Genomic DNA, 15,778 nt, shown 5'->3' with positions numbered 1-15,778 from the left:
CTGTACCAAGAGCCCAGAGGAGGTGGATGCCAGTGGTGTCCCTAGACCTTCCCATCCAAAGCCCCGCCCAGCACTACCATTCTACTAGCCAAGGGACAACTCAAGTGGAAACAGCAATCACGATGGCATCTTTCTGGGGGAAACCTCTCTGCGGTGTTGGCCCATTGCAATGATCATTTTCCTGGGAGATAGACTTCTGCCTGTGGTGTTCATAGTTTTCTTTGACAAAACATCTGATTGTGGAGGAAGGAATTCGCAGACCAACTTTAAGAAGAAAAAGGAGAGAGGAGAGGAAGGCAGGCAGGCAGACATATAAAAGACAAATTCTTAGGCTATCAAGTGCTTTTAGTCAACATCGACCCAAAATAATCACTGACATTTTACAAGTAGAAAATTCTTAAAGATGACTAATTACTTTGGTATTTCAATGAAAGATAACAATTGAACATGCATGCAAGCAACTTTGTACACCTGCAAAGTGTAATTGTAGATCACTTGCCCTACTCCCCTGTATTTTGAGAACTTTCTGCATAGAATATTTGTTATATTAATATGTCACAGGAATTTTAAAAAATTATTTGAGGTGTTAATGAATATTAATACTGAAAATGGATCAAGAATTTGGGTAATTTGGGACGCCTGGGTGGCTCAGTGGCTTGAGCAGCTGCCTTCGGCTCAGGTCGTGATCCCAGCGTCCTGGGATCGAGTCCCACATCGGGCTCCTTGCTCGGCAGGGAGCCTGCTTCTCCCTCTGCCTCTGCCTGCCACTCTGTCTGCCTGTGCTCGCTCTCTCCCCCCCTCTCTCTCTGATAAATCAATAAAATCTTTAAAAAAAAATAAAAAAAAGCATTTGGGTAATTGAAAGCCACATGGGTATCATGGTTCACTCATGTTCCTAGACGTTATTTTAGATAAACCACTTATTTAAAGGTCAGTGATGATGCACAATTTGACATTACTATAGCTCAAGATTGAACTTGGCTAGTGGCCATAGCAGGCATAATAAACGAATTTGGTTGTAGACTAATACATTCCAATATTATCAATGTAAATCATAGCAGCTCTGTTCAGACCCTTGAGTAAACCATATATTTGAATTCCAAGCAACTGGAACTTTACAGCGGGGACTCAGGATTATCTAAAATTGTTTTGTACTGTTTATTTGTATTCAAGAGATAGAAGTTAGAGGCGCCTGGGTGGCTCAGTCAGTTAAGTATCTGCCTTCAGGTCAGGTCATGATCCCAGTGTCCTGGGATCGAGCCCCACTTTGGGCTCTCTGCTCAGTGGGGAGGCGGCTTCTCCCTCTCCTGCCCCCCCGCCCACTCTCTCTCTCTCTCTCTCTCAAATAAATAAAATCTTTAAAAAAGGAGATAGAAGTTATCTTAGGTTGACTGATGATTATATTTTACAAAAAGTGTATGCAGAGGGGCTCCTGGCTGGCTCAGTCAGTAGGGCATGAAACTCTTGACCTCAGGGTCATGAGTTCGAGCCCCACATTGGGGTGTAGAGATTACTTAAATAAATAAATTTTTTTTAAAATCGTGAGCAGAACATGGATTCATTCATGTGACAATTGTCCATGCTTGCTGCAAACAATAACCAGCACTCATCATTTCATAATACTGTACACATCTTATGATATACGTCATGGGAAAAAATGTCATGGGAAAAATGCTTTAAAATAAAACAATTCAATATATTTAAAGGATGGCAAATGAGTTCTCTAGTTCCAATAGTGCCATTTCCTGACCTGTGCCAACTAGATCTTTATATAAAGAGCTAAGGGTTCAGCACACTGAGCTCATTATTCTGAAGCATTGATGTGTAGCAAGCAATAAGCTTGCTTTTGCCTTCTTTCAAAATATTAATAAAATGACATGGACCCCACTACTGCACACCAGTTGCTGTGGTGATGCCCACGCTGGGGGACAAATCCGTGGGTGATTATGTCTCTAGGTCTGTCATGGTTTCCTGGGGTTGCTCCAAAGTGCTTACAAGAAACTCCATATGGTTCCCCCACTCCAGAGAGACTTTGGGCTAGTTTTTCTGAGAAAGCCTCAGGGATATCTAATGTCATGGAATCTGAAGCTTTGTTTTTTTCTTTTTAATCTGCCCAGGAAGCACAATATGGCCACAGACAGAGGCAAAAGTTGGACATACGTTCCGGAGCCATCCCATTTGACTTCTGGGTGACCCCACCTGCAATCATTGGGTGAATAAGGTGCGTGCCAGGTATCCTTGTCATGTCATTTAGGAAACTTCCCAGGAGAAGAAAAATGGAGGGAAGAAAAAAGAACTGAAACCACATCTGAGTAATAACTCATCAAGACTCAAGGCAAAAAAAAAAAAAAAATCCATTCTCCTCTCATTGATTTGCAATGATGGTTGAATGCTGCACTCAGCTACTACTTGGAAATGATTTTATTTACTTTCTAGATTTCACTCACCCCCCCTCTGAACCCACAATTTCTACCTTGCTTCGTTTTGTGCAAATCACAACTTCAGGCTAGATCTGGAGTGTGCCATCCTCGCTATTTTTGAATATTAATAGCCTGGTCCCCTCCACGAATGATGACTTTTTAAAAAAATCAGAAATACTTAATGCAAATCCTTAGTCGCTGCTCTCTGGGCTGTAAGTCTTTAGAACTGGGCATCTTGTGAGCAGACATTTTTGACTGTTCCAGCAGAGTCAGCACTAAACTCTCCATTACAGCACATACTTTACCATATATTTATACTAGTCAAACATAAATACATAAATAAAATCAACAAAACTTAGTACAGAGGCTCAACTGCATTATATCGTTCCAATAATGTGCAATGTCGAACCCAATAAATTTGGTTTCCTCCTGGACGCATTAGGTTGTAACTCCAGACCAAAATATCACTTCCAGCTCCAGGGAGATTAACAGGATGAAATGTGTCAGGATAAATGAAATACCTGCTAAGGCTGTCCTAAGCCTTATCTGCAAAATCTGTGGCTTTTGCCATGTATATTCATTCCCAAGGCCAGTGAGCTTAAATATAGTTCTTACTGATGAATCACCCCACTCGATCAATAAGGACGAGGCTCGAGGCTCTAGAACCTTCAGGGAGGAGATTGCATCGCTAAGTGACACTCGATACAATTGGTTGAGCACCGTAAGTATTTCCTTAACTTCTTTTTCCTCTACTTCTTTTCTTTTCCTTCCTCCCCTTCCTGATTCTGTATGTCAGTGTTTTTGGACCTCTGAGATCCAACCTATTAGTCATTCATGAAGTCAATTTAGTAGGCCATGGCTGGCGATTTTTAAAGTATACAGCGATGGAATATTTCAGGACACATGGCTATGACAAGGAGAATTGGTTCCAGAAGCTCTTGCTTCAACACCCAAGCAGATCACAAAGCAGGGCATCAGGGAGCTTAGGGTCTCCCTCTCACTCTGTTGCTGGGTCATAGTGCAGATCGTGTTCCTTTGATTTGTTTGTATTTGTTAAATAAGTGTAAGCTGTTTATACATACATACACATTCTATATACATCAAATATGTATGTGTGTGTATATATATGTATATATATATGGAACAACCGAGGGAAACGGTGGGATGTTTTTGTTTCCATTGGAATGTGCGACATCATAGAATGCCAACCAAAATCGTAAATAACTTCCTAAGCATGAGTTCATTATCCAATTTCAGTTAAAATGTTGCTTTCTCACTAAAATCACTGGTTTTGTAGAATTTAGTTATTTTAAGAAGTGAGTTTAGGAATCCCTCGTGTCAAGATTTCCCTTTGTATGTATGTACCGCTTCGCACTTTTCCGGGACTTTTGCACAAATCCCATCTCTACCGACTGCACATGGCAGGTTCTAGCACCCAGTTTTCCACATGGGGAAACTGACAGAGGTGCCAGTTCAGGTCTCCCCTGCAAGTCGGAGGAAGAAGTGAGATTTGAACCCAGGTTTCTAAGGGTTTGGAGGTGTGCTGGATTAAAAGACAAACTATTTGGGTCCTGGCCCAGCACTCTACCAACCAAGCCAACATGCCTGCCAAAATAATCAAAATAATGGAATTGAATTTAAAAATATCCACACTCTCAATAGCATTGCAGAACCGAAGTCTACAGTATCCTCTAAACTATGAATAAACCGGTATTAATGGCATGTCCTCTGTGCTGCGTTTCTTTATTTAGGAATTTGTCTCTGTCTGAAATCTTTGAAACCTCTGATTCCAAAGAGAGTCTACTCTGAGAACATCTCATATCTGTCTTAGAATTACTCGCTCTGCATGAGGTTCCTACTTTGTCTTTTTTTTTTTTTTAAGAGCTTTCCAGCTCTGCATAGGTGCAGAGAAGGTAGAAAAATAACATTCTCAAACTGTGCACTACACAGTAATCGGGCAACATTTGCATCACCTTACAAATGCATGCACATGTTTGTTTTTTGATTAATTCTAGGTGAAATTTCTGGTTTTCCCTGAATCTTAGAATGAAAAGAAAAATTTCATTTTCTTGCTCTGTTTCCCTACTGGCATCGCAGTCAAGCATCTCTAAGCCCATGGATAAGATGAAATGATCACTAGAAAAGAGAGCACAGAAAGAGATGTTTATAAGGTCACTACACCAAAGAATTAACAATGCCACTTCTACTCATTGACAAAAGTACATTAATATGCATGTCTATGATATTCAAGTATAGCAGGGCATTTTCCCCTAATGCAGAAACTTTTAGAAAAGTCAGTACAAAGAAACTTTCAAATAAATTGTTACATTTGAAACTCACACACTTGGAGCTCTCTCCTACCGTAATTATCTATGCCGCAGCCCTCACACAAAGTTTTGTGTTGCTCGTCATCCTGTCTGTGTGTGTGTGTTCACGACACCCTTCGGAACAGCTACCCCCCTACTGGAAAACTGTATGCTGACTAAAAGAAAAATCGGCTCTTTCTCCTTTTATCTTACCATCAGTGTGGTCCCCTGTGGAAAGGCAGCCTGCTGAATGCTTTTCTGAGGGCTGGTAAACACATTAGCCTTGCTTCCAAGGCTAATTAAAATTGATGCATGCCATATTTTACATGTTTTTACCAGATCAAAAATAAAATGTCGGTTTTTATCATTGCTACTGTGTTCCTCATCTAATCTGCATACAAGTTACTGCTTTTGTGTGTGTGTGTGTTCCCTTTGGCTGGAGACACACCACCGTTCTCAGTAAACTGTCTCCTTTTTCCAGCATGACTGTCTCATTATTTCTGCCTTTGAATAGCCTCTTAGCTCTGTGTTTTGTGGTTGTTTATAGCACCCATTAAATAACTACAAGAAAAGATGACACAGTCAGAAAGGAGGTAAAGACACAGAGGAAACAGCATTAACTTTTCCTAGTTAGTAATAATATGATGTGCCCAGATCACAGCTGTAGTCTGTGGCAAAGAGCGCGGTTAGTATTTTGCACGAAAAAGGACATTAATGAAACAGGGTAATGTTTCTGAGTAAGGAACTGTGAATAGTCTGCTCCTGTGCCCACGTGAGAACGCTGTTATGCCCAAATTGTTGATCTGAATGGCAGGGAAATCCCAAAAGGAATGAAGTGAAAGGAGCAGCAATGATCCTTAAAACCTCAGAGCTAAGATTATACGAGATAATTCTCTGGACTATTCCAAAAGTAAACTTTGCATACAGTCACAAGATAAGATTACCAGTAATTTTCTCTTCAAAAGGCCCAGCACCCGCTCCTTAGAAAACCATTATGAAAAGAGTGGGGAAAAGCACAAAAGACAGCCCCCACCCCCCAACCCCCCACCCCCGCCCGAGGGTAAGGATAAGAATGTGGTGGGAGTCAGGGCAGCGAGAACTGGCTTCATTGTATAGGAAATAACCTTGAAAACACACAAACCCTAAAGCAGATTCATTAGCGGGAGAGCTAATGTTTGCTGTAACTTGGGGTCCCTCTCATCGCCCCCCCCCCCCGTCCATCATCAAACTGCAGATTCGAACAACTGGGGGTTTTACAGACTCTGGAGGGGGTATAGGAAGGACCAGAGGCGGCGAGGGCGTTCGTGAAGGCCCCCCTCCTCCCGGATCGAGGGGGAAATGTCTTCTGCCCTTCAGAGAAACTCCCTCTTCCTCGCTGACACGAACACAAGTGCAAGTTCATGCCGAACACCCTGGGGAAGGCAGGTCTTGAAGGCAGCGGCAACGTTCCTGGCGAACCGCGCACCTCCCTCTGGAACTACAGTGACTCTTGGGCTGAGCGCCTTCCTGTGGTCGCATGGCGGCCACCTGGACTGCTAACCCGAGGGGAAAGGAAGGGGGGGGGGGGTCCACAGTGCGCGCCGTCGGTCCGGGCCACGTCGCGCAGAATGGGAAGAATCAAACGAAAACAGGGACTGGCACGCTGCTAAGGGCTTGCTTCTGTTCACACGTTTGCCCAAGCCGCGCTTCGCTCCATATTATATGGAAATTCCTGTTGGCCATCCTCGTAGGAGGTCCTTAAACATCCGCCCCCGAACTCCGAACTCCGGCGACTGGGCGCCCACTAGTTAGGGGCGCGGCCGTCCCGGACGGCGTCCAGCTCCGGGGCTCGCGGCCTCCCCGTGGTCTGCACCTTCCGCCCAGTGGCCTCAGTCTCCCGGGGGATTTGGTACCGACCGAGGGCCCTCCTCATCTCTCCTGACCCAGTCCCGGCCGCAGCCCTCGGCCGGCGCTGCAAGGGCGGGGCAGGGGGCCAGGCGCGAGGGCCCGAGAGGCGCGAGCCGCGCTGCGCCGCGCTCGTCCGAGAGCTGGAGCGGCGGCTCCTTTGTGGGCTGCTACAGGCCCCTCCCGGGAGCGCGGCGGGGCCATTTGATCTCGGGGTGATTGATAAGTGCGGGAGAGGGGCGGCCGCGCCTGCCTGCCCGCCCCCCATCCCCCACCCCCGCCCCCGTGCTCCTTCCCTCCTCCCTCTCGGCTCCCTCCCTGCCGCCTGTGAGGAGCGCTGCCCGGCGGCGAGCCGCTCCAGTGGGGATCTGCCTGCCCTTGGGGGCGCCGCCCGCGCTCGCCGCCGAGCCCCCCGCTCCCGGGCGCGCGGGTCCGAGGCTGTGCCGGCTCCCGCGCCTCCCGGCTGGCCGGTGCTGCGGGCGCCTCCGGGGGAAGCTGCGGGTGGCGCGCTCGCCGGGTAAGTTCTCAGCGCTCGGGAAGGCGGCGCTCGGCCCCCTGCCTTTGCCCGCCGCCTCCCCTCGCGGGTGGGTGGTCGGGTGCGGGAAGCCAGGGCGCGATCGGCCGGGGACCGCGCGCGCCGGCAGCCGCCCCCTCGGCGGCCGCCCCCGCCCGCCCGGGCTCGCCCGCTCCGAGACTGCCCGCGCGGGCGTGGTCGGGCTCCGGGGCGTCGCGAGGTTCCGGGGCCACCGCCGGCCGGGCGTCCCCGTGCGCCGGCTGCGAACCGCGGGCCCCGAGGAGGACGGTCGCCGGGGCGAAGGCAGCGCGCGTGGCCGTCGCGGCTGTGGGCCCCAGCGCCGGGCATGAGGCGTCCCGCGGCCCGGGGGAGGGCGAGGAGGGCTGAGCTCGCGGTCGGGGCCCGGTGCCCGGTGCCCGGAGAGCGGGGAACCGTCCGGCGCGCTGGTCGCCGGAAGCGGCCTCCGGGAACCGAACCTGCGGCGACTGGGGGGAGACGGGCGGCCGGGCGGCTGACACCCCTCCGCAGCGGGCCCGCCGCACTCCCGTTAACCCCCTCGAGGCCTGGCGGGCGGCCGGGCGGCGCGGGCTCTAACCCCGCCGGCCCTCCCCGCGCGCCGTGCAAGCCCCCGCCACCCGCGCGGGGCTCCGCTCAGATGCGAGGGAGCTCGAGGCCACGGAGTCCCCGCGGCTGCCTCCCTCGGCCCGGCGAGGAGAGGGAGCGTGGGCCTTATTGCAGCGTCCGCCTCTGGGCTCCCCGTCCGCCCAGAAGCTTTCCAATGCCGTCCAGGCCCGCTCTCCCTAGCGGGGTGCCGCGGCGGTTCCCCCCGAGACGCGGGGCCGGACGAAACTTCCTTGAAGTGCTTCTCTCCGGCTGAGGCCGATTCGTTCCCTGTAACCGTGCTTGCGGAGAGCGGCTGTGGAGGCTCGGGGACAGCAGGCAAGAGGCCCAAGAGGAGTGGGAGAGTCCGCCGACCCGGGTCGGAAGCTAACCAGGGGAGGAAGATGTGTCACACCATCTCCGGGGTCCCAGTGTCGCCCCCCGCGCCAGCCAGCTTACCTCCGCCCGGCTTTCACCCTAAATAATAATGTTCACGGATTTCGAGCTGCCCCCATCTATCTGCCCGCTTTCTGTCCCTCCCTCTCCCTCTGAAATTTTTAAGAAAATCGTCGCTGTCCTCAAGGAGTCCTGACAGCGTCGTCAGGGTCTTGCAGGAAATTACTTGCGAACTAAAACTAATATTTAGTATTTCACTTTCAAATACAAGTTTTTCAAAAAGCACACATTCAGGTAAGACACCAGCACCACTGTAAGTGTAGGCAGACCGTTCTTCTCCAGTTCACACTAAGCAGTAGTGAGCTTGGGGGAAAGTTCCTGGCCCAGGACTCGGAATCCCTGGGTTCGGTTTCTCATTTTACAGATGCTTGAACTTAAGCAAGTCAGCACTTCTGGTGCAGGAACGTCCTCATCTATAAGATGAACCTGATTGCAAAAGTCCTGTCCAGCTCTCATGTTGGCTTCTGCTTCCATGAAATATTAACCTAATTAGTTAATGTTTTGTTAAATGAATGACAACGAATAAGCCACATCTCTCTAGGAACTATGTGTAATATTTAGAAATACGGAGGAACAAGTGCCCCTTTGCTGTGAAAGGAAGCTTCATCGGGCACGCATCCCTGCGCACCCAGTGAGGACACTGCCATAGCGAGTGGGAGGCCATCACAGCTGCCCCTCCCCCGCCGAGGACAGCTCAGCTCCCCGCCGCCCTTTGGCACAGAAAAGGGAAATTTGAGGCCCCAGAGGGAAAGGATCTTGCCCAACACCAAGCAAGCATTACAGGATGGGGAGCGGGCTCTCCACGTCAGGGGCAAGGCTCTTGCCCAAAGGAAAAGCAGAGGGCAAGGTGAAAGCCATTAGCAACATTCTGGAGGAGACTGGCGGAGCCACAGGTTGTCTTAATGCCTAAGTCTGCAGACTCTCAGAGCCCTTCTGCGGGAGGAAAGAGCCCGTGCGGGCCGAACGATCCAGAGCCTGAGCTTGCCGGGGAGGCAGGTGGGGAGAAGCAGGGGGCTTTCCGTTCTCAGGCGGCTCGTTTTGCCGGTGGGATTATCTCTATTCCAAATGTGGCCCAGCAAAGGGACCCTGTGTCGACCCTGTCCGCAGCAGGCTGGGACTGAAGAGCCGGGGAAAGCAAGTGTAAGTGTTCCGCGGGACAGGCGCAGCCTCAGTGCATCGCTGCGCCCCCTTCTCTTCCATCGCCTCCTTCTCCTGCCTCTCGAGAGGCTGCCCCCGGCCCTTCCGGGCAACAGCAGACGTTCCTGTCTTGCAGATGGACTCCACACCAGGAGCCACCTGGTTCCAGGGGACCTTAAGATAATTCAGGAGGCGCGAGATAATGAAGGCAAAAATCCAACACCTGGCACTTAAATGCCGCCTGGAGGCTTAGGCCCCCTCCGCCCCCCCCCCCACTCCTGGGCTCCCACACCCCGCCAAGTGAGGCTCAGCCTGGCAGGCCTTTTCTCACACCCACTTCTCCTTCCTGCAGGCAAAAAGCACACGTTTAAACTTCATCATCTGCCTAACTCAGCCTCGAGGAGAATGGTTTTGGTGTGGTTTCTCTCTGACGCTGAGCTGGCTTTCAGAATCCCCGCAAGTATCTGTTTGGCCAGTCACCGCCCGGAAAGTAATTCTCCCAGCCCCGAAACAAAGCTCGGTCTGTAAAGCACAAAGCCCCTCTTCGCCCTCCTACACAGCCACTCCGGAGCGGGCACACCCCCACTCCGCACCAAGAGCATCGGAGCACAAGCGCCCCTGTCCTGAGGCAAAGAGGCACATCTCCTACACACGCGCGCGCACACAAACACGCTCACACACACACACACACCCTCTCTCACTGGGAGGGACCCCCCCCCCCCAGAAAGGGCCAGGAGGGAGTCGCAGGTGGGAGAAACCAGTCGAAGGGACCGGAGGCCGGAGGAGTCCCCGCGGTCCCAGCCCCTCCGCCGGGCCCCTCCCGGAGAATCCCTCTCCCGGAGCTTCGCAGCGGCTCGCCGCCCGCCGGGCTGGAGGTGGAGTAGTTCAGAAGCAACTGACGCAGCCCGGATTTGAGCTTTGCAACCCGCTCGCAGGGAAGGGAAGCATCTGCCCCTCCCTCCCCCACCGCGCGCCCTCGATCCGCCGCCTGCCCCCTCCCCGCGTGACGTCACCCCAGCCCTGTCCGGGGGAGCCTGCAAAACCTCTCAAATTCAAACTGCTCCGCGCACTGCCGCCGCCGCCGCCGGATTGGAAGCGCGCGCCCAGGCTCGGCCGCCGCCGCCGCCGCCGCCCGCCCGCCCGCCGGGGCCGGCCGGCTCCCCGACCTCCCTACGCAATCGCACCCCCCGGGTCCCCGTCGCCTCGGCCTCCCGCCGCTCGGGCCCTCCTCTCCTCCCCTGCGGCCTGCCGGATTTCTAATTCCTGCGCACCCCTCCCCCCCCAACCCTGCCAAATTAAATCCTCCGGCAGAAAGCAGGGCATCCCCCCGGAAGCGGCGTCTTCCTTTACCTTGCTCTTCTTCTCTTTCCGAAGATGCTAAACTACTGGCGGACTGCAGAGGAGAGGGGTCCCGTCTTCTCCTGATGTGTGAGTAACCCCCACCCCGCGCTGTCTTTGCTCTTCCATCCTCTCCCCCTCCCCCACCGCCAGTCCCGATTTTCCCACCCCCTTTTTGCGCAGTTCAAAAAAAAAAAAAAAGTAAAGCGATTTCTGCTGCGAGCTAAGACGGGCGAGCCGCCCGAGATCTCTTCAAGATGCCCCAGGGGAGGAGGTGATGGGCTGGATTTAGTAGGACAACTCGATTACTAATGAGTCCGCGGCTGGCTGCGCCCCGCCGGGAAATCAGGTGCAAGCATGTGTGCTCCGGGACGCGTGGGTGGGTGGGCTGGCGGGGGCCGGGCGGGAGGGGGAGGGCGAGGCGAGAAGAAACCGCTTTGAGAAACGAACGCAGTGATTTCATTCTGCCGTGTTGCCCACTGCCCGCATTCTCCCTGCCTCCCACTCCGCCCCCTTGCTTTGCCATTTTAATCGGGCTTCCTTGTTTCTCTCTCCCCCGCATCCTGCTCTCTCCCGGCACCCTTCCCCAAGGTTTGCCTGTCGGTACCTGAACTGACACCGACGGTGCCTAAAGATGCTGAGCGGCGTTTGGTTCCTCAGTGTGTTAACCGTGGCCGGGATCTTACAGACGGAGAGCCGCAAAACTGCCAAAGACATTTGCAAGATCCGCTGCCTGTGCGAAGAGAAGGAAAACGTCCTGAATATTAACTGCGAAAACAAAGGATTTACAACCGTCAGCCTGCTCCAGCCCCCCCAGTATCGAATCTACCAGCTTTTCCTCAATGGAAACCTCCTGACGAGACTGTACCCTAACGAGTTCGTCAATTACTCCAACGCCGTGACGCTCCACCTGGGCCACAACGGGCTGCAGGAGATCCGAACCGGGGCGTTCAGCGGCCTGAAGACCCTCAAGAGACTGCACCTCAACAACAACAAGCTCGAGGTGCTGAGGGAAGACACCTTCCTGGGCCTGGAGAGCCTCGAGTACCTCCAGGCCGACTACAATTACATCAGTGCCATCGAGGCAGGGGCCTTCAGCAAACTCAACAAGCTCAAGGTGCTCATCCTGAACGACAACCTTCTGCTGTCCCTGCCCAGCAATGTGTTCCGCTTCGTCCTGCTGACCCACTTAGACCTGAGAGGGAACAGGCTGAAGCTGATGCCTTTCGCCGGCGTCCTCGAGCACATCGGCGGCATCATGGAGATCCAGCTGGAGGAGAACCCGTGGAACTGCACCTGTGACCTGCTTCCTCTCAAGGCTTGGCTGGACACCATAACCGTGTTCGTCGGGGACATCGTCTGTGAGACTCCCTTCCGGCTGCACGGGAAAGACGTGACCCAGCTGACCAGGCAAGATCTCTGTCCCAGAAAAAGCACCGGCGACTCCGGCCAGAGGGGCGGCCATGCCGACACGCCCGTCCAAAGGCCGTCGCCCACCATGAATCCCGCTCTCAGCCCAACCAGGGCGCCCAAAGCCAGCCGACCCCCCAAAATGCGAAATCGCCCGACTCCCCGGGTCACCGTGTCAAAGGACAGGCAGAGCTTCGGACCCATCATGGTGTACCAGACCAAGTCCCCCGTGCCCCTCACCTGCCCCAGCAGCTGCGTCTGTACCTCGCAGAGCTCGGACAACGGTCTCAACGTAAATTGCCAAGAAAGGAAGTTCACGAACATCTCCGACCTGCAGCCGAAACCTACCAGCCCAAAGAAGCTCTACCTGACAGGGAACTATCTTCAAACTGTCTACAAGAACGACCTCCTAGAATACAGTTCTTTGGACTTGTTGCATTTGGGGAACAACAGGATCGCGGTCATCCAGGAAGGTGCCTTCACAAACCTGACCAGTTTACGCAGACTTTACCTGAATGGCAACTACCTGGAAGTGCTGTACCCTTCGATGTTTGACGGACTGCACAGCTTGCAGTATCTCTATTTAGAGTACAACGTCATCAAGGAGATTAAGCCACTGACCTTTGATGCTTTGATTAACCTCCAGCTGCTGTTTCTGAATAACAACCTGCTGCGCTCCCTACCCAACAACATATTTGGGGGAACGGCCCTCACCAGGCTGAATCTGAGAAACAACCATTTTTCTCACCTGCCTGTGAAAGGGGTTCTGGATCAGCTGCCGGCCTTTATCCAGATAGACCTGCAAGAGAACCCATGGGACTGCACCTGTGACATCATGGGGCTAAAGGACTGGACGGAACATGCCAATTCCCCCGTCATCATCAACGAGGTGACCTGCGAATCTCCCGCAAAGCACGCGGGGGAGATCCTGAAGTTTCTGGGGAGGGACGCTATCTGTCCCGACAGCCCCAACTTGTCAGACGGAACCGTTTTATCCATGAATCACAACACAGACACTCCTCGGTCGCTTAGTGTGTCTCCCAGCTCCTACCCAGAGCTCCACACTGAAGTGCCACTTTCTGTCCTGATTTTAGGGTTGCTTGTTGTCTTTATCCTATCTGTCTGTTTTGGGGCCGGCTTATTCGTCTTTGTCCTGAAACGCAGAAAGGGGGTGCCGAGTGTGCCGAGGAGTTCCAACAACCTAGACGTCAGCTCCTTCCAGCTGCAGTATGGGTCTTACAATACCGAGGCTCAGGACAAAACGGACGGCCACGTCTACAACTACATCCCCCCGCCCGTGGGGCAGATGTGCCAGAACCCCATCTACATGCAGAAGGAAGGAGACCCGGTAGCCTATTACCGAAACCTGCAAGACTTCAGCTATGGCGACCTGGAGGAGAAGAAAGAAGAGCCGGCCCCGCTGGCGTACACGATAAGTGCCACGGAGTTGCTCGAGAAGCAGGCCACGCCGAGGGAGCCCGAGCTGCTGTATCAGAACATCGCTGAGCGAGTCAAGGAACTTCCCAGTGCAGGACTGGTCCACTATAACTTTTGTACCTTACCGAAAAGGCAGTTCGCCCCTTCGTATGAATCTCGACGCCAAAACCAGGACAGAATCAATAAAACCGTTTTATACGGAACTCCCAGGAAATGCTTTGTGGGGCAGTCAAAGCCCGACCACCCTTTACTGCGAGCTAAGCCGCAATCAGAGCCAGACTACCTCGAAGTTCTGGAGAAACAAACTGCAATCAGTCAGCTGTGAACGGAAACCATTTACAACCCTCCCGCTTCCAAGGACGCTGCTCCAGACTGTTGGAGACACCGCGTTTGCTTTTGTGCGTGTTTGCGTCCTCTCTCTCTCTCTCTCTCTCTCTCTCTCAATCTCTCAATCTCTCGGCATCAGTGGGGGACTTTGAAAATGTCTGGGGGATGGGGTGAAGCAATGATACTGCTTTTCCGAGTTTTCCTTTAAATTATTTCTCTCTGGCTCCCCCCACCCTCCCTTCTCTCCTTCGGAATCATCAGTGAACATGAATGTTTCTACAGTGCATTTTTTTCATATATTTTGTTTATGGTTTTGTTTCTTTTTTCTTCTTTTATTTTTCCAGTGTGGGAATGGGAAGAGGAGATTATAATGAATGAAGAAAGAGTAAGCAGACTTTTCACATAAAAATGGATATTCAGTGTATTTTGTAGAAGATCTCCAAAGATCTTTTGAGACTATAAATTCTTTTGTAAATAATGATATATGGTATTTCCGTCTTCAGTTACCAAGTATAGCCACTAGGCATCACTTCTTTGTGTTAAAGTGCCTTTGCACTTTAAGTACATTACTTAAATGTTGCTTTTAGCTTTGATAAATTGAACATATTTTAATGTGTTGTATTTTTGAAATTAAAAACACTGTAAAATAGATCAAAATGTCAGCTCTATTAAGTCAACGTACGGTTTGCTTGAGTTATAGAAACCAGCCTGTCATCAAATGATTCTAGTTGTAGGACTTTAGAGATTTAACTGTAAAATATTTCCTTTCCTCTGGGTTTGTTCTAAGTGATTTTATTTAAGTCAACTAAGGGGATTTAACAGTGGACTAGAGGTAAGAAACTGCCTCAGTCGGGATTAGTAATTCATTAATAAAATATATTTAACCCAATCTCAGAGTGAATTGAACAATTAATGCCCTTCCGTAAATCATTTTACACTAACGTGGTCAGTGTTTTAGATTATTTTCCTAATTAAGAGTGCATTACACAACGTGTAATATATTTTTTCTGCATTAAATTAGATATTTTTGTATATTTCAATGACAGAGTGTGTATTTCTAACTTTTTAATTGAAATTAGTATTTTCTCTGCCTACTGAAACATTTTCTATAAACACACACCAGTAGAGGCCGCCACACACCTCATTTAATAAAAACATATGAGCCATTAAATACCTTGAAGGAACCCTTCAAAGGTGAGATTCAAACATCCCAACTAACTTCTTTGCAAATTCAAGGCAGCAGAAACAAATGTGTGCATCGCTTTCTATTTCTTTTAGGCTTAAAGATTAGGCTCCGAATCCTCAATTTGCACATTTTCTGGGAAAGCGGTGTTTTCCTCTTACATTTATGGGAGCACTAATGGGGTGCTATCTGATCATGTAATATTTGCATCTTCAAATCAATTAAAAAGTACCTAAACCAAGAAAGGAAACATCTTTTCTCTTCTGCCTTCTTTAGGCATGTGGTTAATTGAATTTTTCCTGGTCAGCTCCAACAAGCCTTTCATTTTGGTCTTAGCGTTAGAATGATTTTAACTAACCAAGTCTATGTAACGTTTATATGAAGCCTTATTAGCCTGTAAAGAATTTTTAGATGCAAACATTATTGTGCGATTTAAACAAACGGCCCTTCTTTACAACAAAAAATAGTTTTGTTTTGTCTATTGTAAATCCTTATGCAACTGGGACGGTGATCTGCATGTAAAGTAGCCCCGCTTTTCAATTCCTTATTAAAGCAATTGATGGCGTCTGAAAGAAGCACACTGTTTCCTTTTCATAAATAGGTTACTGCACATAATAATCCTTTATTATCATGTGGAGATTGAAGTGGATCCTGATAACTCACTTTTAGAGCTTTAAAATGACTAATAGTATATTGTCTGTCACCATAAACAATTCATGTGATAGGCTTTCAATTAGAAATTACTTAAGTCCAAATGATTTGGATT

The 15,778-nt window shown here is 50.6% G+C and overlaps 1 protein-coding gene and 1 long non-coding RNA gene across 4 annotated transcripts in view; one reads left to right on the top strand and one right to left on the bottom strand.

The window, feature by feature from the left end:
* The window catches only part of LOC309856147, a 216,408-nt gene extending 205,652 nt beyond the window's left edge, over positions 1-10,756 (bottom strand). Inside the window, exon 1 of the long non-coding RNA XR_014307077.1 lies at positions 10,668-10,756. This is a non-coding gene — a long non-coding RNA (uncharacterized lncRNA). The remainder of the gene's footprint in view (positions 1-10,667) is intronic.
* SLITRK2 (SLIT and NTRK like family member 2) lies at positions 6,720-14,869 on the top strand. 3 transcript variants are annotated; one of them, XM_082716946.1, is made up of 3 exons: positions 6,720-7,127; positions 10,692-10,745; positions 11,247-14,869. In XM_082716946.1, the coding sequence occupies exon 3, from the start codon at positions 11,290-11,292 to the stop codon at positions 13,825-13,827; it is 2,538 nt and encodes an 845-aa protein (XP_082573072.1). In that variant the 5' UTR covers positions 6,720-7,127; positions 10,692-10,745; positions 11,247-11,289; the 3' UTR covers positions 13,828-14,869. The 3 variants fall into 3 exon arrangements, with proteins under 3 accessions (XP_082573072.1, XP_082573071.1, XP_082573073.1); XM_082716945.1 differs by lacking the exon at positions 6,720-7,127 and having other exon boundaries at positions 10,083-10,745; XM_082716947.1 differs by lacking the exons at positions 6,720-7,127; positions 10,692-10,745 and adding an exon at positions 10,844-11,004.
* The last annotated feature ends 909 nt before the right edge of the window (positions 14,870-15,778 follow it).

Source organism: Mustela nivalis, assembly GCF_964662115.1.
Source record: "Mustela nivalis genome assembly, chromosome: X".
In the NCBI taxonomy this organism is placed as follows: Eukaryota; Metazoa; Chordata; class Mammalia; order Carnivora; family Mustelidae; genus Mustela; species Mustela nivalis.
The sequence above is the reverse complement of the archived record's forward strand: the minus strand, read 5'-3'. Positions and strand labels throughout refer to the sequence as shown.

Coding starts and splice junctions, on each gene's coding strand:
- SLITRK2 (XM_082716946.1), top strand. CDS start 11,290: ATGCTGAGCGGCGTTTGGTTCCTCAGTGTGTTAACCGTGGCCGGGATC.